Source organism: Poecilia formosa, unplaced genomic scaffold (genome assembly GCF_000485575.1).
Source record: "Poecilia formosa unplaced genomic scaffold, Poecilia_formosa-5.1.2 Scaffold25, whole genome shotgun sequence".
NCBI classification, from domain to species: domain Eukaryota; kingdom Metazoa; phylum Chordata; class Actinopteri; order Cyprinodontiformes; family Poeciliidae; genus Poecilia; species Poecilia formosa.
Window position 1 is genome coordinate 1831642 of NW_006799964.1, and position 25140 is coordinate 1856781.

A 25140-nucleotide genomic window follows, 5' to 3' on the forward strand; every position below is an offset into this window, starting at 1 on the left:
TAAATTCATGGCTCCCCAGCAGCCAATTCTTAAATTTGAGAGGCTTTTTACTGAGCCACATCTAATTGTAGGGACAGTTGTGTGTTAAGGGCTGTGGGACAGAGGTGACCTTACAGAGGATGTGTTTGTGTTGGAGAAGGAAGGAAGGAGGGATGCTGTGTCTGTGGGTGTAGTTGTCAGTGAGTTCACGGCTGTCTCTCTATGTAAGGAAAAGCATTGATCACAGATGACACATTGATGGCCTGGCGCCATAGCACACCTATAATTCTGATAGGGAGGTGTGTGTCTCTAAAAGGTCAGCCAAACCAATAAAACATCAAGTTTTTACCCTGCAAAGATTTGGACTCCAGTGTTTCTCCCAACTTATTTTAAGTAGGTCAAAGCACTATATTATCGGGGATTTGGCTGTAAAAAGTATGTTTTTCCAGTGTAATCTCCCACCAAACGACATACAGTATTAATCTGAGAAGGGTCAAAATGTGGCTAGAAATAAAACATTCATAAATTTGTTAAGAGTCTCTCATGGATGCCATCTTTTGCCCGTCTCTTGCTCCATGCCTCCTGCTTTATTTTTGTTTCATCCCACTGAATGCATTAAATGACCACACACAGGCCTGGCATATTTATGAATTATGAAGATTTTGGGTTGCTTTTCTGTTTGGATGATGACATTTTTAGGCATGACGTGTTTCATAAGACATGGTTTTTGGAAAAAGTACTTTTTTACGTCACCAACGCCTTAGAAACCTTGAAACAGATGCATACCTAACAATCAGCCTGCTAAACTTTGCATGGATGAAAGAAACTTGTGTAGGCAGTTCATCAAAACTCTGAGATTTAAATCCTCTTAAACCAAGTCCAGCATGCTGCAATTAATCCTTCTAAAGTAATGGTTACTCATAAGTTGCTCGGTGAATGCATGTGTCCTTCAGTGTGCATGTCCATCCATTGCCTGCATGGGTCATGTGGGTGTATATGTGTGTTTGACTTTGCTTTCTGCCTGGTTTTTGCTTGTGTTGTTGTTTGTTGCCAAAATGCCTCTGATCACGCTTGACGTTAGAAGCCAGAAAATGAAAGAAACCCGGTAAAATAACAGCAAGAAAAAAAAAAAGCCATGTCGCCCACCTTGACGTTTTGTTGAATCAATAGTGACTCCAGCTGAGATCAGTAGATGCATGTAAAATTGTCTGTCAGATATTTGGGGAAACAGTTATGGTATAGAGATTCGTGCTTCAGATGAAGAATTTCTGCTATATAGTTTAACAACAAAACAAAGTTCAATCAGTGCTAAATAATTCAGAGAGCTCCACTTCCCTCACACAGTAAAGCATAAATTGAGTCAATTTTATGAAGATTTCTTCACATGATAATTTTGATGCCTTTCTGATGTTTTTGTGAATGTTTCTGCAGAGCACAGAGACGAGTCCAGCCAGCAGCCTTCAGTCCCTACCCATCAGTCCTTGCAGTGAGAAGTCACTTCCATTAAAGGTAATCACAAGTAGGCCATTTTATCCTGTTTCTGCATTATGCCTGTGTATGCCGTATTTTTTATTAATTGTCACGGTAAACAGCCATGTCGTGAGAATATAAGTAATAGATTCTGGTGGTGCTGTTTGGCACTGTGCAGAGCCAGTGGCTCATTCATTTAGGCAGATGAGTCGATGATTGATATCAAACTTCACACAAACAGGAGACGACACGCGTAGATTCAGACTGCGTGGTCGCTGCATATAGCACAGGCTAATAAAGTGTTATTTATAAACCCTGGACTCCACTGGTCACACTTAAAGTACAATGAGACACATCAAGTCAGTGCTTTATAGCTCCGCTGATTGACTTAATCTGTTGTTTTTGTCTATAACAGCTCCTTTGATAACACATAATTTACCCTCAAGCCTCATTCATGAACTGCAGCGCTCAGTGACTGAGACGGTGGCTTACTGTGTACAGGAGAGAGAGCAACACAGGAATAGCACTTTCAGTTTTAGACCAGTAGCTATTTGGGGTCGTGTGGAGTTACAGATTGAAGGTCAAAAATAAAATATTTTAGACAAGATGCCGATCCTGGATCGGTCATCCATAACAATTATTAGTGCTACACAAGCCACCCTGCCGTGTGTCCATATTTTGCAATTCCGTTTTTTTTAATACTGACATGTGTATGACTTGTAAAACTGTATTGTAAGCTGTTAACGCTACGTCAATGATCAAACAAATCTGGTTTTCAACACAGACACCTTTTTACCCTTTACAGTGAGGTTTGTAGTCAATGAGCAGTGAAAGTATGACCGTGTTGGGGACTGGCTGTAGCTCACTGTGCGTGTCTGCGCTCAGCTGCAGGTCTTCCCCTCAAAGAGCACACAGCTGTCCATGCACGGCAGGGGTCTGCAACCTGCGGCTCTGGAGCCACATGTGGCTCTTTTGGCCCTCTACGCTGACTCTTTTACGCTTTGGCCAAAATCTATGTAAAACTGAGCAGTGTTTTAGATAGAAATGAAATAAAAAGGCTTATTTTAGCAGCTTTTCTGGGTGTTTTCATGCAGTATTTCCAAAGAACTTCCTTAATCAAAGGATACAGTAATATTTTCCTATGAAACACTCTATATAAGAAAATATATTCCATCTGTTTTTGTAAAGGTTTGATGTTTTCTTTGTTCAAAAACCAAAGAATGAAAATAAAATTATGGCTCCTTAACCATAACAACAGTGTTTAAATGCAAAGCATTTATACATTTAAGTTTTTGCTTTACAAAGAGTCATGTAGTTTTGGGGCTCTGGGCCATTATTACTTATTTTGCAGGAACCATCACAAAAATTGATCTTTAGATTGTAAATGTTGCTAAGACAAAAGTCATTTCTGAAAAACCCTAAAATGAATAAAACCTGAAAACCAAAAATGTTAACATGCAATGGTCAAGGCATTTGAGTTAAAAACACAAATTTTAACAAACAGCATCTTTAGGATATGAAAGTTCTTGCCAATTCAGTAAATGGGGCAAATCTAATTATACAATATAAATAGAGATGAATCCAGATAATAGGTGAGATAAGATAATAAGAAGATAATGAGCCTGACTGAACAGATGTTTGCTTTAAAGCACAAACTCTCATCTGCCCTCAGGTCCTCAGGGAGGCTGTTCAACAGGTGAGGGCCGTAGCAGAAAATAATTGTTTTAATTTTCACTTTAGGTTTCTACAGAAGCTGCGGAGGATCAGCGCATATCGATTAAAAAGAGTAGATTAAGACCATTAAGAGTTTTATTACTTAAAAGCATTTAATGCTAATCAGAGAAACCTGCAGTCATTTCCTAAATGGTGAGATAATTGATACAGACTACGCAGTCTTTATGGTCTAAAGTGTGTGATGTGAACTCGCTTTTCATTTCTTGTCAGCATTTATTGCTGTTGAATTTCAGTGTATAGAGGCGGTCTATAAATAAATGTATTTTTTATTCTTTTTATTTAGGAAAGCAGAACATTTCAGTAATCAATGTAAAATAAAATGGCATTACAAATTATGTGAATGTATTTAAAATAAACTTTAACCTGTCATAGAAGTTAAAAAAGAGCGAACTAAAGTCTCGGAGTTGGCCTATAAGAGAGATGGTGAGACACAATACAGTGTTATGACACTGACAGCTATGAAAATTATTACCATGTCTCCTGATCACAACACACAATTGTAGCAAATAACAACACTTAAATAAGAGCATGCAGAATAATTTAGTGGTTTTGTATCCATATCAGGCCAACTTTGTTTGCTTTTTCTCGATGAATTAGTTTTTTTTCGGTGTTGTTCGTCACATGTGTCTCCCTGAAGTGATGGCCTGTCCACAGTGTACTCTGCTTCCCTTTTTAGGAGAAGCTCTAGCTCCGTGTGACCCTTACAAAGTCAAAGCAGGTAGAGAAAATTGATGCATGAATGGATTTTTATTCAAACAAGGCACAAGCTCAGTTCTACTTTAAACCAGATATCAAACCACACACTCACTGATGCCTAAAATACTCTGGTCCAGCTTGTTTAGTTAAAAGAGCCCAGAAAAGAGCACAGCAGTCTGTCTGTGATCAAAAAATATAAAACTGAACCCTCCTTTGATCTGTGCGTCGTCTTCAATTTTAGCCTTATCATTGCAATTAATAGCCTTTTTTCCACATCAGCTCCTGCTGAATTATGAAGAGATCAAATAGGAAGAAAGATTGGTGGGGTAAGGCATGCAGGGTAGCGGCGAGAGCGAAACGAAGAAGAGGATAGCAAAAAAGACAAAAAGACAAAGATGAAAAGCGAGTGGAGAAGGGCTGAGCTGAATGAGAGAGGGGCAAAGTGCCTCACTTGCCTCGACAGGCTGCAGACCCCCTCTGTCAACCAAGTTCATCAGAGCCGTGTGATCTGAATAAGATTTATTAATCTCTGCAGGGAGCATATGTGTGGGTAGCTGCTGAACTGCCTGCATGTGTGTGAGTGTGTTAGCAGGGTTTAAGTCTACCCAGAGAGGGCTTTTGGCAAGCTTTTCTCTGACATATACCCTAGTTAGATCGCTGCAGACTTCTTGTTGGGGTGTCACATGGGAGAGTCAAGTCCCAAGTCTGCAATGCTGCCTGTGATCGTGTTTTTTTGTAATACTTTATGCACAATCTCATACAGTACAGCCAGAAAGTGCACACACCGCTAGTACGGAGAGGATTGTGGCTTTCTTTCCAGTGTGCCTCTGCTCAAAGTCTGCATGGGTCCATATCCGTATCCTGATGTGTGTTTTAACGAAAGCTCCATACTGAATATTACATTATCACACTGCATTAGAGTGTGCGTCTGTGTCAGTGAGAGTGTGCATTTCTGGCCTCCTTACTGACCTACATGAAGTATCAGTGGCTGCTAGATGATAAGGAAAAATTAAAAATGTAGGCTGGGACACAGCTTGAAGACGGCCTCTGTGGTTTAAACCTTCTGTGAATATTTGTAATAGGTGGACAGAATGAAAAGTAGGATCGGGGATAATGGTTTTACTAAACTGTCCAACCCTCTCTTAAAATCATTAATCATTAAAAGATCCCACCACCATAAATCAGTGATGTCGAAACTTGTTGCCATGGTGTCCAAGATCATCAGGTTGAGAGCGATAATAATTTTACTGTGAAGTGTTTTCTTTTTTTATCTCAAAAAAATGTTTTGATGAGCGTGGAAAGGTGACACATTTGGCAGCAATAGGGTCCTCGGTTCAAATCCCTGCTTCGGGTTTTCATTCAACACATCTGGATTCCCTCGGGGTACTCCAACGTCCTCCCAGAGTTTGAAAATAAAAATGCCTGATGGGTTAATTGTTCTCTCTAAATTGGAGTGGGGTGTGTGTGAATGGTTGGTTGTTTGGTTGGTTGGTCGTTTGGTTTGATTTTGAGGCATCAGAGTCAAGGGGAATAAATACATATGAATGCTGCATTTCTTTGGTATTATTTATGAAAAAAATCATGCATCACTTGTCTTTCACTACACAATGATGAGCTACTTTGTTGGTCTATCATGTAAAATCTCTAAAAAAAACCTTTGAAATTTCTGGTTTTAACATGACAAGATAGAAGGATAAGCAGGTTTAGAACATGGATGAATGGGTGGATGAATCTAAGAGACACAAAGGGAGAATGTGAATGACAAAACCCGGCATGTCCAAAAGAAAAGGTCACACATTGAATTCTGAATGCTACACTGCTGGACAGGACAGGTTAGGAAAAAAAAAAGGTCACATACCGTAATAATGTGTTGAATCGCCTTTAGCTTTGATTACAGCGCACATGTAGCAGTGGCATTGTACCGATAAGCTTCTACAGTAGAATACTGGATACAGTTTTTGCTGAGAACTTGTGGAGATCGTGGGAAAAATGTCATCCCAAATATTGTCCATGGACTTCCTGGTGGCCAAGCTATGTGTGAAAATGACATTTCAAGTTTCTTGAACCACTCTCTCTCAGTTTGAGCACAGTGAGTGATGGTATTGCAATCTTATAATATTATTGTGTCATAAAGGGAAGAAGTAAGGAGCTGATGGAACAACCTGAGCATTTTCCTGCTGTTCTAGCATTTTCCTGCTTACAACAGCAGGAAAATGCTGTAGGAGGTCAGCATTTTCCTGCTGACCTCCTACTTGTACAGTAGACACTAAACATGGTGGGTGCATCACTACATATAGCTCTCTTCTTACCCTGACACACCCTTCACTCTTTAAGAGGGTAATTCTGGACTCATCAGACCACACGACCTTCTTCCATTGCCAGTCCAGTCTTTATTTTTCCTATCGAACTCAAACCTTTTTTTCCAGATTAGCCTCACTACTCTGTGGTTTTAAACCAGCTTCATAGTTGTTTACTCCCATCCCTTTAGTTTTACATGAATTTTGTGTTTTATCTATTGAACATATTTGTTTGTTCTGCTGTTGTTTTTTGGGGTTTGATTTTAACCTAACGTTTAAGTGATTGCTGATTATGAATATATTTTTTTCCCTTCACAGTTTTTTAGCGCAGGTGATCGTCACTGACTATTCTTCCAGTTTCTAAAAATGCTTTGCCATATTCAACCCAATTCTAGTCCTTTTATATAATATCTGTTGATTTTTTTTTATGTCCCTGATGAATGTCAGTAATTTGACCAAATTTAGATAACCCAAGGATGTCTTTAAACGTGGTTATTTAATGAGAATCTACATACTACATGAGTTGGGTCTAAATAATTTGTTGCCAGATGAAAAGCAATCATCCATGCTGTAATTATCCAATGGGAGGCTCTTATTGATTTGCTTTGTTAAATCCAGGTGGTGATCTTATTTGAACAAGCAGTTGATCTTTCTAATGGATGTATTTAATGTTTGTTTTCAAAGTCAAAGTGATTAAAACATATGGTGTTCTGATTATTCTTTTATGTGCCATTTTACTATGAGGAGCCAGTAACAAAGTGCTCCTGAATAGGACATCATAAATGGTTCCAGCTCTTTTTGTAAACCAGCATGAAGAGGGGACTAAAGTAGGTATCCAAGAGGAAAGAGGGGTTTAGTTTATCTTTTGAGGATTTATGTATGTGTATTTTAAATTTGCCTTGAATCCAGTTTAAAGTCCCTGATGTCTGGACACTCATGAAAAACATTATTCACTGCTCTGTTGTATTGTCTGAGTTATCAGCTTATGGTGCCTCTGATATCAGCGCCGCATTGCTCCGAAGCCATCTGGCATGTCGTTGATTCGTTTTTTGATTGTATTGTCATACAAAGTCTTTCTTGATTGTATATCAGAGCCCAGTGTTACCCTGCATTTTCCTGCATAGTGAATGAAGGTCTCCACATGTGCTGTACTGTATGAGGTTTTTTTTTTTTTCCCAGGCAAGCAATCAACTCAGCTGGGAAGCAACTTCCCAGCTTTGCTTCATCAGACATTTTTTATGCAATTCGTACAGTTTCTCCTGTCCTTATTTAGGGTTTTTAGCTCTATTGAATAAACCCCTTTTTCTCCTGCTAGTTTGAGCTGTACCATGCTAGTATTGGAAAGATAGTGTACTTGCTTTTTTTCTTTGGTTAAACATGTCCTGATGAATCCTTTACACAGGCTTTCTATTTTGTTGAGGTTTCTTTGAATGGAAAGTGAATCATTTAACTTTTTTTTTATTTGGTGAGGGATCAATAACAGACATTGTTACATAAATGTCACAAAACGAGCAATTTTTAACACCGTTTAGACCGCTGTCACAAATCCCCTCAACTGCGTCCAGTTTTAATGCAGCCACTGTGGTGTATTTATCCCACTACTTTTCATACAAAATGTACCTCTCTTCTATGTGCCATTGCTAAATTAACCTGACCTACTTAAGCTTACATCTTCTTGACAACAGATTTTGTTAATCATTCAGCAATGATGATTTATTAAGAGGCTAATGTGTCTTTTTTTTCTCATTTGTGGTTGTAACTCTCCACAGACCGGACCACGAGTTTCCGGTTTTTAGTTACTAGAACAGTTGGTGATAAATTTGGCGTTAAAATGTTTTGCCATCACACAGAATTTTCACATAACTATTGGCAGTCCATGTAAAGTTGCACAAAAAGCTTGACGTTAACAGCATAAACTGACACAGCATAATTTAGACAAAACCAACTTTTAAAATTTTGTACATTTATTCAGTGGGGAAAAAGTTTAAAAATAATTGTTTTAGACAAAGCCACCGATTTTCAATTACTGGCAGTCCTTACAATAAGTTTCACATACAGAGAAATTGGCACATGGTGGGATTTGCAATTGCAAATTCAGGCGGTCCTGTTTATGCACTCTGTTCTCCAGTTAATTTTGTAGATTTATAATTGGAAATAAGTCAGGGTAGTGGACATTTTGTAACTGTTTGACTTTCTTCCTCTAAAATCAGTTTGCAGCTTCCATATCCGTGTGTTTGGAACTATTATTGCTTGAAAACCAACACTGGTTTAATGTTTAGATTCTTATTAAGAAAGGTTTGTTTTTAATTTGGTGTTCATTTTAAGTCACTTGTTCCCATTAGAAATATTTGAAGTGAGAAAACCATTAATGTGTTCAGTTCTTGTTTTAACCATTGTGTTTAAGGCACAGCAGTGACAACAATTCTTCAATTAACTTCGCTGTTGCTGTATTAGCAGCATTTTTGCAACATTTGCCATCCCGCTGATGGTCACAGTTGCCAGCGCTGCCCTGTGAAAGCAAGGTCTTGCTCTCTTCATGTCGTCTCTCCTTTCTGCTCCTGCGGTGTCTGGCAGAGACACTCTTTCAACAACAAATGGGACTAAACCTGCCCTGAGACTGAGGCTGCATGAGAGTAAAAACTGAAACAAACAGTGTCCCACTTTAACCTTTCTTAGTTTATGATCATTTGTGTACATTTACATCACAGCCATAGTGTTCATTCTGGCAAAGCCCTCGATATATTACACATAATTTGTTTAGCTATTCTCATCTGATCCAGAGAAGAACTCGGTTTAAAGAACAGGAAGTGAGCAACAGCAGCTGAAGGGTTTTAGACTGAGCAGGATACAGAGGTGTGTATGTACATATACAGAAAGGAGCATGAGTAACACGGTGGGAGGAAGAGATAACCTTTGACAGAGCTGAAGGCACAGAAAATAACACAAATATAAAGACATATCGCATGAGAAAAAGCTGAATTTTGGGGGGAAAAAGTCACAGTGTCAAGAAAAACACGCTACTTGACAATGTGATAAACTGGAGAGAAACTGGATGAGGAAGAAGGCGTCTGGTGAGGATGTGTGAGCTACAAGGATTCCAGGTTTATGTAAATGTAGATTGGTGAAAATGACATATTTTTTTTTATATATATATACAAAAGAAAGTAGAGAAGATCACAGTAGAAAGGTTGCAGAAAAAATGATGGATTAAAGGAGTGAGTTTGTCCTGGCACTCCAGAAGACGATTCTGAGTGTAAAAATAATCTACGGTAGCCACCTGAGAGGCTGCTGTGTCACAGTGCGCCCTAGTTTAATTTAAACCCAACGCATATGACACTGTTTCTTTTTTCCTGTTTTTAAACCAGATTTTGTCCCAGTTAAAGTTACTTACTGTATTTTAGAAGAAAGAAGAGAGAAATCGTCTCTGAGTTACTGTTAGAGGTCTGTTGCAAGCAACAGTGTGTTACTTTCAAAATGTCTTGGATAGCAAGTTTTGTACAGACTTACTTGAATTGACATTTGCATTTATTACCCGTGCTGCATCAGAGATGGATATTTTCTTTACAATGAAATAGTCGCCACTCTATCAAATGTGACAGAATTATAACTTAATATATAATCTGGTGAGTTTTAATGTTTTTATGGGCTTGTGCCCAGTGCAGTGAAAAATATAAGAAGGTGAAAGGGTTATATGATTTCAGGAAAACATAAACATTCAGGTACATCACCGATACAGGTTTTTCTATCGACGATGCTGGCGTTTAAAATTCAGGGTGATCGACTGTTTTAAAGAAAGACCCATGCTTTGTTTTACTTAGTTAAAATGTTTTTTAGACCCAAGTTTTTTTTAACGTGCTCAACATTTTCCTGCTTTCTTTCTCCTGATCTGCACAGTCAGTTTACGTGAGCTGATTGAAGCAGTAGTTTATTTTTCCTTTTGCAGTTTTATTCATGTGTTGGTGCAGATATCTCATATTACTCAACATTTCTGTGTTTTTAATCTCCCACTTTAGAACAATATATACTTTTAGAATAAACAATACATTTAAACACCCAAACGTTATTGGCTTCTTTGTCAGTGAGAGTACATTTAGATTCAAATTTAACATTTTTCTATTGCAGTATTTCCGCGCAATATTTTGCCTATGTTTGCTCGACACAAAGCAGAACATCACAGAGCAAACAGAGTGAGTTTGGACCCACGTAGTTTAGTAAGTAAAGCTCAGTAAATTTACTATGCAAAATTCGTCAGTAATTCATGTTCCTTTGTGCTGCATTTATGTCGTCCACTCTTAGGATCAGCTTATGTCAAGTTTATTCATGCTTTTTTAACACTAAGCACCTTAAACATCTTTGATGACAAGTCTCTGAGCATTCAGCAGATGGAGCATCCACAGCAAAGTGTGTACCAACGTTCCCTTAGAGGCTGAGAGAGCTCTCCTACTGCTCCGAAACTTGATTGTAACTACACATGTGGTGCAGCTCATGTTAGTGTGTGTTCAAATGCATGCATAGTCTGTAGCTGTTCCACCTGTCTTCACATCAATTCAATTCACCTCTTTGCCTGTTTGTACTCCCACTTTATTCCCACAAGTTCAGATTTTGTCTCTTCCTCCTTTATTGTCTTCTCTCCTGTTGAAAGAGTGAAATGAACAGCACCTCCTTTTCCTGGCACACACTGAGGGTTGGATCACTTATGTGCACAACATGGCAGTGAAACTTGTAAACATGCCAGTGGTTAAAAATGGCAACGATCCTCCCTTTGTCTGACCTTAAATTTTTCTAGCCTTGCAATTCACACAAACTTCCCATATGCTGCCACAACTTTAGCAGTGATGATATCAGAAACGATTTAGAGATTTTATCAAAAGTATCATCAGGACTTGAAACTCTATGTCTGCCATAAAATTTCCACTCCCCCATATGATTTTTTCCTCTGACAGTTCTCCTTGGGTTAGATCTTCAAACCTGTAATTGTGAAATTTAAAAAGGCCTTTTTACATGCTAAATTATTCATTGCTCCAACATCATATAAAACCTTCTCAGCCTTGGGCTAATTGCAGAAAGAAGAGTTAGACTGATGTGATTTCTACACAAGGGAGCAGAAAAAAAAAGTTTCCTTCTTATTAGAAGCCGTATCAAAACATTTCAGTAAAACTGTGTATCTTCACTTGATGGTGTGCCAACTGAAAAATTTAATAGCTATAAAGGCTAGACCAGATTAGCTTTACAATTTCAGAAAAGTCCAGCATGAATCGGAACACACTGGCTGGTAATCCAACATAAAATATTTAACTGGACTTGTACAGCTACATTCACATGTGATCATAAATAGTGTGGTTTTTTTTTTTTTGTGCCTGCACATATTAGAATATATCAACAATTTATTCATCTCCAATGCACTTTTGCACTGCAGGCTTGCATGACCCTATTGTACTCAGGCCTGGGTTGTGTTTGCTCTGACCAGAGTGTCGCCTCAAAAGTGGGTGGTCACATTCCTGCTGAAGCTGCCTAGGCCATCTCCCCCGATTACAGAAATTTACCTCAGCTCAAACTTTAATTAAATCAATCAATCAAAAAAAAAAAAAATCATGTTCATTTTATTATCCTGAAGATTTGTATTTGGTGCAGCTGAACCACTGATACGATCCCCCTCATTCAGGCATTCTTTCAGACTTCTGATCACTTGGATAAACGTTCCCTGATTTCAAAACTTTTACTGAAGATGCGCTTGTAAATCCAGTCTCTAGTGGGACAGCAGAGTGTGGATTCAGCCTCCAGATCAACATGAAAGATACATTTGGTTAAACACAAGCAGATGCATATAATTTATGTGCCACCTTTTAATTTCATTGTTTGTATGTAGTCACTGGAGCCACAGTCGGTGTCTTTTTTTTTGTCACTGTGGAGTAGAAAGCTACAAGTATTCATCTTCTTGATGTGTGATGGGACGATGTGGATTCTCTATTCATCTTCCTGAATATTAATTCAACCGCATACAAATTAAATGCAATTATATATGATTTTATTTACAAACACAATCACAGACATTGAAGAAAGTCTAGCACAACGTCTGATCGAGAGATCTGGAAGATAACTTATCTTTGTGACCTCACTTTCATGTTAAAAAAAAAAAAAACTGTCTGGGATTTGAACTTTGTGACATTGTGTTATCCTGCTGAGCGAAGCCCTGATAAGATGGAGACACTATGGTCATAAAAGGGTGAACATGGTCAGCAATAACACAAGGGTAGGAGTTTTTATAAATTGCTCGGTTGTTGCTAAGGGGCCCAGAGAAAAGTTACCTACAACATTACCTTACTGTTGATACACAGCCTGACGGATGCATAACATTGCGTTATGTCAAGTTGTAACTATGTTATTTGTGATATGCTGTTAATGGCAACAAACAACTTAACAGTTTTATCTAATAAAATGTTAATGTGTTCAAAAAAACGGTCTATTTTGGATATCTATATTACCAGATTTGATGAAAATAAACTCAAGGTAAAAGCTGTGAATGTGTGTTTTTCTCAAAATTGTGCTCTTGGTTTTGACACAGAAAGTTGCTAAAATGAAAAAAAAAAACATAAGAAGAAAATACTTTAAGATTTTAATTACATTTTTGAGTAAATATCCGTATTTAGCTATTCAGAAGGTCTTTGTATTCGTTATTAGTGTGTGACTTCATTAATAAAAAACTGAGTCTTAAAGTCAGAAGGGCAGTATGTTCTTGGAGTCAGAGCAACAGGGCAAGGACGTAGATAATGAGATCAAATCTTTGAGCCTTACTTAATATTCTGGCATCTGTATCTGCAAGTTTTCATTTTAGAATATTTTAGCTCACCACTCATGCAATAGATAACTACAGTTAATGAGATGCAATATAAACTGGATTTGGTTTAAATTAGCCAATAAATAAAATTATGATTAAATGCCCTCAAGAGAAATTGTCTATGCAGTTCTAAGAGATAAATTAGATGAGATTCAGAATTGGTTCCATTTTTATTGCAAAACTGTTTGTCGTTTTCTTAATTTTGAGATAATATGCACAATGAGTCTTCTGATTGCAGTTCAGCTATAGTTGATTTAGTTTTCTGTCTTTCTTGTAGTTTTTCTCTAATATGACCAAGAAATCTTGGCACAAATACTGTTAATACTACTACTAGTAATAATAATAGCATCGCTGTAAAACATGACACGAGGTTCGTTGTCTTAGACTCGACTTTATTGCTTTTTGATTTGGGTCTATTTTCTAAAATATTTTCTAAACAGTAATTGCTTTTCAGACACATGAACAAATTGGCCTAATGTTTCAAAGAAAGCAATGATGGAAGACAATAATGGCCAATTATGGTGCAAAGGCAACTGTAAATGTGGTGAAATGTACACTCTAGCTTCGCTGTTTCACAAGAACTTGTCATAAGAGTTGCAGTGATAGATGCTGAATGTCTGTCATAAAGATATTGACAGAAGAGGCGTGATTGAGAACGATTTGTTGCCCATCTTTCTTCCCAATGTGATTTGCAATGTGTTGGTAGAGTAATAAGAAAGAACCGTTGCATTTCTGACGGTGTGGTTCTCATAAAAGTTAGGAAAATGACAGATTTCTGCTAAAACGGTGCGATGCAATTCATCTCTGTAGCCTTTCAACTGGGTACTGATTGCAATTATTAAGAGGTCTCAACTTCTATACGAAAGCACATCTTTTCACCGAAGTGGACGCACTCCAGTGATTCTGATCTGATTTATCCCTTCAGAGGCCATTCCAATCACATTAGAAACAAATTCACATGCCCCACTTTTCTTCCACAGCCTTCTATATTCAATTCAGCCTTGAAAAATTGGTTAGAATGCCACCTGATGGGAGATTTAATTCTCCGCGTGGCGCTTCTTTCGACACTGGAGTAAACTTTGTCATTTTTACTGTTGAGTTTGTTGATCGGATTCCTGCATGAAATGATTTTTTAAGCCTGCTGCTTGGTACAGTATCAGCACTCGAGCCAAATGACTACAAGGTTAGGCTATGGATAATTTTTCTGACAGTTCCACAAAAAGTTTGTTGCACTCACACAAGGTGCAGACGGACGCTCGATGTGTGGATTTAACCAGACAGCTCATTTAGTTTAGCCTCCATTCCTATTTGGGTGAGATTAATTTTAGAGGCTGACTAATGTGGTAAATGTCGCAGCATGCAGCTGCTCTTCCTGTCCAATCTAAACCTCATGCTAGTCATTTTGGTGCTGCCTCTGTCTAAGCAAGCAGTGGAGAAAAAAAATATTTCTATTATCTATAAATAACGTTATCTTCTGTGTAAAGGCAGGGAAGCGGGGGGCCATTCTGATTCAACACCAGTGGGTTTTGTTTTTGTTAATTGTTTTCCTATTTGCTCTTGGAAAACATATGCTATTGGTTTTATCACTGCAGAGGCACTTAGCAGAGCTTTTAGTTTGTTAGCTTTTGAGGTAAACACAGACCTCATCATTAGTTGGGCATGTAAAATGGGGGAAGTCAGGAAACAAAATCATCCTAACTTTTCTCCTTACTTATTGCAGATTTTGTGTGTGTTGCCATCTAAATTCATTCACAGTGTCTACCACATTTGTTGCCATCAGGTTTGTGTTGAAAGTACTTATTGGCAAAGTTATAAGGCAGGAGAACAACTTCTGAAAACTTCTTGAGAGTCAAACCTTCTCCAGTGTTTCCTACTCCTCTGTAAAAAAAAAAAAAATAAATAAAAAAAGTAAGTCATTAGCAGTCTGGGGCAATCAGTCCCCAAAGGTCTGTGTAGTACCAAAAAGAAAATGTAAATTTCACTAAGATGGTTGATGGAACAACACCAAATTGTCTGACCACTTTCAGATGTTTGGACTTCTGATTTTCTGACTAGCTTCATTCTATAAATGATCAGAATTGCAGCATTCATTAAGAAAGTTGTGCCTGCAGCCTTCTCTTTGGTCATTATGCTATTCTGAGAAGTGCATCAATTAGCTTTTTCCAGTCCAGCACCCATTTTGGCTTTTTCTGGGGTCTGGCCAGCTATTTCATAGTTTTTTGATGAGTTTTTCTGTACTTGATGTCACGATTCCCGATTTTTTTGTTTGATATGATGATTACGGATTAGTGCTGATCTGTAAACAACAGCACAAAGAAAGTGAAACACAAACTGTATCAATTAAACAATAGAAAAGCCCTGGGCAATAGAACACAGGCTCAAAGAAACACCAGAGAGAAGCAGGCTTTAGGCAAGCCATACCCTGGAGCATCAGTCCTCCCCTATGGCCTAAAGTGCAGCACACTTAATCAATTTTATTGAACCTTAAAAAAACACTGTTGCTGGTATTTTTCATTGCAATTAGTAAACAACAGAGAAAAACACAAAGGAGACTAAGTTTTGAGTGGAAAAGAAAAATATTAAAGTAGAACAATTAGGAATTACTTAATTTTTCTAAATGAGTACCCCACTGAAAGGGACTTTCTCAAACTTACATAAAAGAAGAACCACAGACAACATATATGAGTTTTCAACCAAACTTCTGCAGAAGGAGAAGACACAGCGAACAGCTTCTCCAAGCCGCTCTCCATGTGTTCTGAAAACCTTCAGTTTGTTTGTCTCTTTTATTAGCAAGAAGGTGTGAAAAGGAATGCAGGGGGTGAAACCCCACATCTTCACAGTAGGATGCGAAATCAGAAACAAAGAAGGGGGGCACAGAAACTGAATTAACACACAGACAGGTTTGCAGCTCAGGAGTATCCCAGGAAGATCTAAGTCACCCTCTCTAAAAACATGCTTGAGGTTAAGGAAAGGTTTAATTGTGTCTCCACAGTTTTAACAAATTTGAACACTAAACCTCTAAAAAGAAACACAACTAGTAACATAAAATTACAAATGTAAGAATGATAACATAATAATTCTAACACCCACCACATAATTTTGCTTGGGCAAAAGAAAAATGAGTTCTAGGGTACCAAAAGTGTTGTCAGTCATTTTCATTGGGATTTTTTTTTTAACCACATGATTTCTGAGGGCCTCTGTAATCATGCACAGGTTGCATTTTTTTTTTCTTCATTGAATTTTGATGTACTTCAAGGAAATGTTCCAGGGTAGGTATCTGGTTTTGCATTAGCAAGGTCATTTAAACGGATGGGGAAGTAGATATATGCTTCCCTGCGGTCTCTCTGACTCTCCGTGTGTCCTTTAGCAAGACAGCTCCCCATAGTTTCAGATCATCATACCCAGCCGCAGGCCCTCTCTGTCCTCTCCTTCGCTCCATCACTACCCCCACCTCTACTTTTTTCCTAAGTTTCCCTCTTCATTTTCCTCCTGTTATCTTGCCCCTCTTCCCTTCTTTTCTAACGATGCCCTTGACGAGGTAATGACTGCCTGTCAATTTGTTCTGTCCATCTTTTCACTCATTACTTCTCGCTTGTCTCTTTCTTGTTCACTTTGTTATTCTTTGCCGACAGTTTAAATGCCTTTCAATTTTAAGAAACAAATTGAGTATTTTTAACAAAAATTGCTTGGTCTAACTTCTTACTTTTGACCTTCATGGGAGCCTTGTTCTCCTGTTTGCCGTCATCAAAACATGAATCTGTGATGGTTGCAAAACATTGGACAAAAATAGTGGTCATTTTCAGAATATGCATACTATATTACACAATATGGGGGAGCATAAACAATTTTATATATAGATAGATAGATAGATAGATAGATAGATAGATAGATATGCCATGAGGTGTGGTTTGTGGTGGTGAGAGAGAACGCTGATGACCCAGGTTGTGATGAAGATGATGAATTTAATAATGAATGTGGCTCAAAACAGTCCAGATCAGGCGGCACGGCAGAGACGATAGCGCACAGCAGAAACAACAGAGACTCAGGACAGAAACTGAACACAGAAAAACCTTAAAAATATAATATATATATATATATATATGTGTGTGTGTGTGTGTTATTATATGTTATTATTCTAAATTGTATGTCCCCTGTCTTTGTTGTGTCTATTTCCTTATAGTAATGTCCCATGACAACTGAAGGTCATATTAAATCGCTGTGTGCTTGTGATGGTGCCCCTTATACACATAGATCTGATCACTGAGCTGCAACAAGAGGAGATCGCTATTCCAAAACAGGCACAAAATGACAACTTTATTACATGCACAGAAGCAAGCAATACTACCTTCAAACAAACTCAAAAATACAAATAAAACACATGACAAACATAAAACCAGCTCCTTCTGCCATTGTTATGTTTGAGTATGGCACCCAGGAATAAATCTCGGCTACCTTTGGGTTTATGTCTAAAACAGTGTCTTTTCTTGTGCTCAGGATCTCAACAGAGAGGAAACCCTGCTGCTGCAGCTGAGAGAAAAAGATGAGCTGATTCTCAGACTCCAGAGTGAACTGGTAAGATTGACTTACAGGATAAACATAATTAGCCTGACTGTAAAACCAGGCATTTGTCCTGGTAATACAGGAATCCGTGGGGTCTTAAAAGTCAGAATCATCCCAATTTTGGGGGCTTTGAAAGTCTTAAATTTGCGTAGCTTTGAGTTCACACTCAAGTTTAAGAAACAAATTCAATATTTTTTAAATCAAATTTGCTTGTTCTAACTGCTTACATTTGACTGATGAAATTTCAAAATTACATCAGTTAGGTGTTGTCATATTGCTCAAAGGTGAGGGAATTACAGCGCATGTAAATGTCTGAATTTGAAAAAAGTAATAACTATTCTTAAAGCTATGTGTCTAGTATGTCTAAATATCTGGTTCAGATTAATGTTACTCATTGCTTCTTCCATTCTGTTTCAAACATTCCCTTTAGGAGGAATCTATTGTCAGATATTTAGATTTTCCAGTTACTTATTAAAAAAACCCCTCTGCTTATAAAACTTTCTTCTTATTGTTTGTTTAGACAAATTAAAATCAAAAGTTTTTTGTTTATGTTCCACTCCCAGCTCATTTGTCATGAGAGTGTAAGATTTATAAAGTTTGGTTTGAATTCAGACATTTCAGTCGTTGGCTAAAACCAGTCATCAATCACTGTAATGGAGCTTACTGGCATTGAAATTAGCAAACCTTGGTATAGAAGAAAGGGTCTTATATGCCAGAGTCAATAAACATAAGTAGACAATGTTTAATCCAACTTGCAAATGTCATTAAGTAAATTAAATACAAGTTGTCAACAAATTAAATAAGTTAGCTTACTTGTTGAATGTTGAATTTAAGTCAAAATGTTCTTAAATAAGGTATTCAGAAATCTTTAGTTTACTGAAACTTGCAGAAATACTGTTAAAGATGTAAAGCAAAACATTTTAAGTCTTTAAGGTGCTGAAAAGAAGACTTACCTGGTACAAAAATATGGACAAAGAGTCTGGCAGTCCTGCTTTTGCTGCCAAAGGAGCCCTGACCAGTCGAGGCATGGATTCCACTGGATCCCCTGAAAATTGACTGTGACGTCTGGTAGATAGAAATGATCAGCCTGTCAGTTGTGAGGTGGGGTCCTCATGTTACTCCAGCAAATCCACCAGATGCCTAATCTACCACAAGAGAACGTACCACAGCACAACTTTACCGTGTGTTCTTTTTTTTTTTTTTACTATTTTATCTTAATGGCAGTTTTATCTTGTAAAATGCTTTCATCAACTTTATTAAAAATGACTTTGACAATTGGTTCGAGGTTCCTGAGTCGAACATTGCCCAAAGCCTCAAATGTAAAAACTGTACAAGGCTTAACATTTTTAAGTTGAGCAATGACCTTTCTTCAAACAAAACAACTTTGAGGAAATCTACTGTAGATTAGAGTTGTTCACCTCACCATTCAGTTCTTATGATGTCAACACTGATCCTTATATTAGAAAATGTAAGTTTAGGAAGTAATTATTAATTAAGTAGTTAATAAATTAACTTACCAAACTTCTGTTTTGTAATGCATGCCAAACATTTTTACCTGACAGGGTTTGGTGAAGTTAAAGCAGCTGCACTGATGGCTGGAAGATGATAACCAGACTTGTTGCACAGTTCTGGGAAATTTGAAGTGATTTTGTGCCCTGACATTTTTCTGTGCAATCGTGTTTTTCTTTGTAGCAGATGCTAACCATTTCGAATTTAGAAGTGTGTAAAAATAGGTTTTGACTGTAAAACTGAATAGAAAAGTTCAGCAAACTAAGACGTTTATCTTTCTCAGCAACATGTTTATCCTTGCCATAGAGGACAGTGGCTGGGGGGAAAAAATCCACCATTAAAGATGAGGAAAAAGAAATGCAACAATGGTGCTGTAGAATTTTCATAATATAAGTATCAGTTGACAAAAAAAACCAAAAAAAAAAACCTTCTCTGTCTGTATATATAAGCTGTTCTCTCATGCGTGCACAGCTGAACAGCAGAATTATTGTACTCGGACTGAAATTTCTCCCAAAAGAAGATAAAGAGCCAAGGACGGAAAGCAATCCCTTAATTCCATCTTGTTCCATCTTTCAATACTCATATAACACAACACATTTAGTGAAAAATATATTGTATTACTGTATTTTTCTAGTGCTTTTGGTACCTTGATTTCTGGAACAGCCACTGAAATGCTCAATACAGTAAAATCTGTCATTTGTCATCTGCATGTCTGTAATTTGTCACCTGTTCCATCAAAGTAATGGAATGCAGACATTATGCCAAGCCTTTGCAGAATAATGTGTCAGTGTTAAAGCAGTGAGCGATGCCAGTACAACCCACTGACTTGAGTCTCATACAACATCTGTTTGTTTGATCACTTTTTGGCACCCGCATCCTTTTTTTTTTTCTCTTTCATCTTCCTCTATCACCCCGGTTTATTTCCCTGTCAGCAGCCTCTGTTTTAATCTGTTTTCCATTTTAATTTTGTTTGGTGCAACTGATGTGGACCTAATACTAAAGTCAAGCAAATTGGCTATCATTATGACATTTATATTACTCATATAATTTCTCTCTAGAGCAATATAATTAGTGGTGTCGTGTGCTGTAGCGATAGAACAGGCGCCCCTTAGAAAAGGGTATAGTTCTTGACTCAGATGTCCTGGGTTCCTGACCTGCAGGCCATTACTTCATGTCTTCCCCCTACTCCTCCCCATTCCATGTAAGATTTATGTCAAAAAAAGGCCACCAGAGCTACAAAATACTTTATAATAACATTGTATATCCTGCTGACCCTAAAAATTTAGGAGCCGGTTTGGTATTCAATGCTTGATGTATTCGTTGTGTTCAGATTTACAAAAAACATTGTCTTTAGACTTGTGTCGCTATTTTAAAACCACCTTTTAATGAAAGTGAATTCAATTTTCCATCAGATTATGTCTGCTCATTTATCCTAACACATGCCCCTCCCCGTCTGTAACGGCAAATTAATCCTGAACAAATTAGAGTTAAACCGTCTGGAAAAAAAATGTTTTTAGCGTACAAGTACATGTATATTCCCCAAATGGCTTTAGCCTGAGTCCCCTACAGCTAATGTGCGGTACAATGAAATACTCAGCCTTCCTCCAGAGAGTTTTTCTGACGCCATGAGTGTGAGTGAAAGGAAAATGTTGTTGCTGTTTTCTATATTGGCTTTGTGGGGCCATCTGGGGAAGCCTTTCTTTTACTATATGATTGCAAAAATTCCTCAAAAGTTTTCTCCTCTTTTGTTCTCCTTGTTTTTATATTTGTGTTTTTTTCCCCCCATTTGCTTGCAAAAGTGTAGGACATGTGGTCATTTATGTATGCTAAAATCCCTTGAGAATCTGTGCATTTGTGTCTATAGCTGTCAGAATATAGTAATTCAAGCTCATATCTGTTTGAAACTCTTAATAAATGCAAGCATAATCTTGCAGTTTTCCTAGAAATTCTGGGTCCTTAAAATATGAAGGAATGATAAAAATCTTTGCATATTCTGTATTTGTATGTGCATTATCACTTCCTGGGTTGTTTCTCTACTGTAACCAGATCTTTACCTTGTTTCTATCTGTATGTGATAACCAGGTCTTTTTTCAGATTCAGATTCACTGAACAGATTCACTGAACAGATTCACTGTTGTGTTTGCATTGTATGCTTGGACTCTGGCTGGATAGTGTAGTGTTTCTGCCTTACACTGCTTTAGATAAAAATTTATTTCAAAGCAAAGTTAAAGTGTAGCATCAGATGTAAAGGGCAGGCCACAGACAGTTCTCTTATTCTGTAAATCTGCCAGTGAAACCCTATTTTATTATCTCAGAAAAACTGATTCACTTTTCATAAGTTTTCTGTTGGTACTTTGAATGCACCATTAAGCTTTAGAAAGCCGATTTTGCTTTTCATGTAGTCAGACACGATTAATGGAAACTGCTGTTTTTAACTGGATTTGTGCTGAATTTGAAGAGGACTATAAATGCAGGTCCAGAGCTGGAATATAAATGCTTTTCTTTTATTTCCCTTACGATAAACCTTGTTTTAATTTGGTTGATTAATTTTTATCGAGGTTAATCAATTTCTCCATATGTCATATTCACTGCAACTTTCAACCCGTTCTGTTCTCCAACCCATGAGCGGCTCAGGGAGAAAATGTCAGAATGATTAGTGACAACGTCGTAAAGTGCTCCCAGTGGAAATGGTGCAGGGTTCCTCTTAGGGCTTGCAACCTTCGTTTTAAAAATAATCACGTAGAGGTAAGAGAGGAGTTGGCTGGTTCTTGGGTCCAGATAAAATTGCTGTATTTTGTCGAAAAGTGCCAGTGCTTCTGACTACAACCATCTATAAATCTGCCAGATAAAACCCATTAATTATCTCCTTGAAGGACCTTTTTTCATGTTGACCAGCTTTACCTTTCCATTTCTATTAATTCCTCCCCACTTAAGCAGTGCCGCCTTATGCCCCTGCAATTTGGCCCCTTTTTTTTTATGACATTTGTGATTTCCAGACAAAATACTTGATGTTGTTTTGAGTTGCTTTTCATGTTCCTTATGACAATTTGCAAAGCATAGATACATGCTGTGATGCATTGCTATTAAAAAGTATTTGCCCGCTTGAAGATTTCTTCTTATTTTTTTTTTCGCACTTAAATGTTCCATGTCATCAAGGCAAAGCAAATTTATTGTCTAACGCATTTCAGCAAAAAGGGAATTCAAAGTGCTTTACACGATGACAACATAAAACATTGCATTGCAGTGGCATAGTAAAGGAAAGAAATGAAAAGTTGGAATGCAGACTAGAATTTATGCCATTCCAATTACAAATACAAAACAGATGGATGTTTAACCTTGATTTAAAAGAATTCAGTATTTCAACATTTTTGCAGTTTTCTGGAAGTTTGTTCTGTAAGAGAGGAACATAAAAACTGAACTCTGATTCGACATGTTTTAAGGTTGATACAAAAACAGATCTGTGATGTTTTGTATGCAAAACCAGCAAAAGTATTTTCTTTGTTCTCTGAGCCACAGGAACCCAGTGCAAGGACTTTAGAGAGGTGGCGATGTGCTCTGTTTTCTTAGTTTTAGTCAGATCTTGATCAGCAACATTCTGGATCACCTGATTTGTGAAGACACAGTTGCAGTAATCAAATTAATCTTTAATAAAACTACATCTAAACAGAATCACAAGATCTCGCTAGTCCTTTGATCTCAATTTTCCAAACTAAAGAATTTCAAGAACAGATTCTAAGGAGTAGAATTCTACCAAAAATAATAATAAAGTTCATTGATAGCTCCACGAGGAGGTGACAAAGGAACCCAGAGCAACATCTTAAAGCTCTGTCGGCCTAACCTGCCTCCGTTAACATATGTATTCATGATTGAACGATATGAAAGAGCTCCAACAGGAAAAACACTGCCAACTAAAAAGAACACAACAGAATGATCACATTTTACAAAAACAGTTTTGCTGTAGATTGAGGAGAAAGAAATGGAGGAGAATTTTTTTTCTCCTAAAATGCTGGTATAAAAGTAATGCAGCATTTCACAAAAACATGATCACACCTGCAGAAAGTTTTTGGTGGCAGTGCTATGGTCTGGGTCTCTGAGAGTACTTTACGTCTTCAGGATTTGGATATATAAAACATGAACTCTGCTCTTTACCAGAAAATTCTGAAGGAGAGTGTTTGGCCCTTAATTTGTGACCCTAAGCGCAAACACACTTGAGCTATGCAGCGGCACAATGATCCACAGTATACCAGCAGGTCATACTTATAGAGGCTCAAAAAAAAAAAAAAACCTGAAATGCTGTTGCATGATGTTAAATAGTCCATTCATGCTTGAAAACCCTCTAATGTGCCTGAATTAAATCAATTACTCCAAGAATAGTGGGCCAAAGACCTCCACAGTGATGTGGAGGTCTTTGCTGGCAGTCGATGCCTTCAATGTTGGTAAAACCAGTTAGAGGAAATAATTTGTTCACATAGGACCAGAATGATTAGGTTTTTCCTTCAACAACTACAGTCATCATTGAAAATTACTTTCTGCATTTACTCAACTTATGTTTAGTATTATGGTAATTGCTTGAAATATTATGACTCTGACAAAATGCAAAAAAACAGTAGAAATCTGTGAAGGGGGCAGTACTTTCTTCAGAGTGCTGTGACTGGAGGCAGTCAACAGGTCTGCAGGGGGAGCAGCACCTCTCATTTGTTTGTATTTGATGTTTGTGGGTGGGTTGTGGACATGACTGATGCATGTGTGTTTGCTTTGTATGCAGGAGAGCGCCAGAGCAGCCCTGAAGATGAAAGACTGCCAAATGACTGATCGCACAACGCAGACAGAACACACAGGGGCAGAGGTAAGATGCTCACAGACAGCACACTGAGTGGCCCTGTCAGACTGAAACACAAACACGGCATTACACACTTCATTTTCTGACACTTCCCTAGCCACTAAACAAAGCACAGTTTTAATACACATTTCCTTTTTGTTATGCTATGGCCCAGCTCATATCGACTTCTCTTATTTTTATTTTTTTTCTGTTGCGGTCCAAGTTTTGCTCCAACTCCATTTTCTCTCTCCCAACGTGTTTTGCTCTGTATTATAGTCCGCTACCTGCTCCTCCCATTCTGCCTTCAAAGTCCCGCAGTGCTCAGAAAGAGTGCTGCTTCCTGCCTGCCTGCTCAATGCCCTCAGCTGACATGGCCTGTTTGGCTTCTCTAAAGGCTGACAGTATGAGCGCGCAGGAGACTTAATGGATGACTGTCTAAAAATGGCTGCCTGTAACGGAAACCGGAGCAGAGTTTTTGGGGTCTGTCTCCTCTTCTCCCTTTTCTTCCTTTTAAAACACCTTTTCTTCATCTTCCCTGCTCCAAAGGTTCTTTTATACCTTTAATCCTGGTGTGTATAAAGTTGGCAAGAAACATTGTGAAACGGAAAAAGCTTTGCCATTGTGTGAGCGAGTGGGTGCACAATACCCACACAACACGCTGACTTATCCACACAGATGCAAAAGCACACAAAGGCGGTGTTTGAGTAAAATCATGCAGCGTTGAGAGCAAAATGAAAAGCATTATTTGGGTGAGACAGAAATAGATTAACAAAATAGAGGAAGAAAAAGAAAACGCTTTTTGAGAGTGCATTTTTTATTATTACATTATTACCTTGTGTGTTTCTTTATTTTATTAATTGTGTGAAGACCAACGGTGTACAAGTTCTGCACTTGTGCACGTAGGGTCCTCTAGTATAGTTTATGTGAAGAATATTTAAAAATCATGTGTGCACAGTTTGTTAAAATCATAAAACTTAATGCATTTTGCTGGAACAATTTGAAGGGTTTTCACAAATATCTTAACTGAAAAGTGTGCCATAAATTGTTATTCAGTCCCCTGCACCATAAATAAACTCTTGTGCAACTAAATACTTTCAGAAGTTGCCTAATTAGTAATTGGAGTCCACCTGTGTGTAATTTATCCTCAGTATAAATCCAGCTGTTCTTTGAGGGTCTCAGAGGTTTGTTAGAGATTTGTTAACAAATAGCATCATGAGAGCAAAGAACACAGCAGATGGTTG

General features: G+C 37.8%; 1 protein-coding gene across 6 annotated transcripts in view; it reads left to right on the forward strand.

The window, feature by feature from the left end:
- Positions 1-25140, forward strand: part of ccser1 (coiled-coil serine-rich protein 1) — a 134928-nt gene that overhangs the window by 50257 nt on the left and 59531 nt on the right. For 5 of the 6 annotated variants that reach the window (XM_016669507.1, XM_016669509.1, XM_007548104.2 and 2 more), the window contains 3 exons: positions 1411-1488; positions 17506-17583; positions 23846-23926. In XM_016669507.1, coding sequence (XP_016524993.1) covers positions 1411-1488; positions 17506-17583; positions 23846-23926 — 237 coding nt within the window. Of the gene's footprint in view, positions 1-1410; positions 1489-17505; positions 17584-23845; positions 23927-24175; positions 24719-25140 lie in introns of those variants that run through there. The other variant, XM_016669508.1, reaches the window with a different exon arrangement.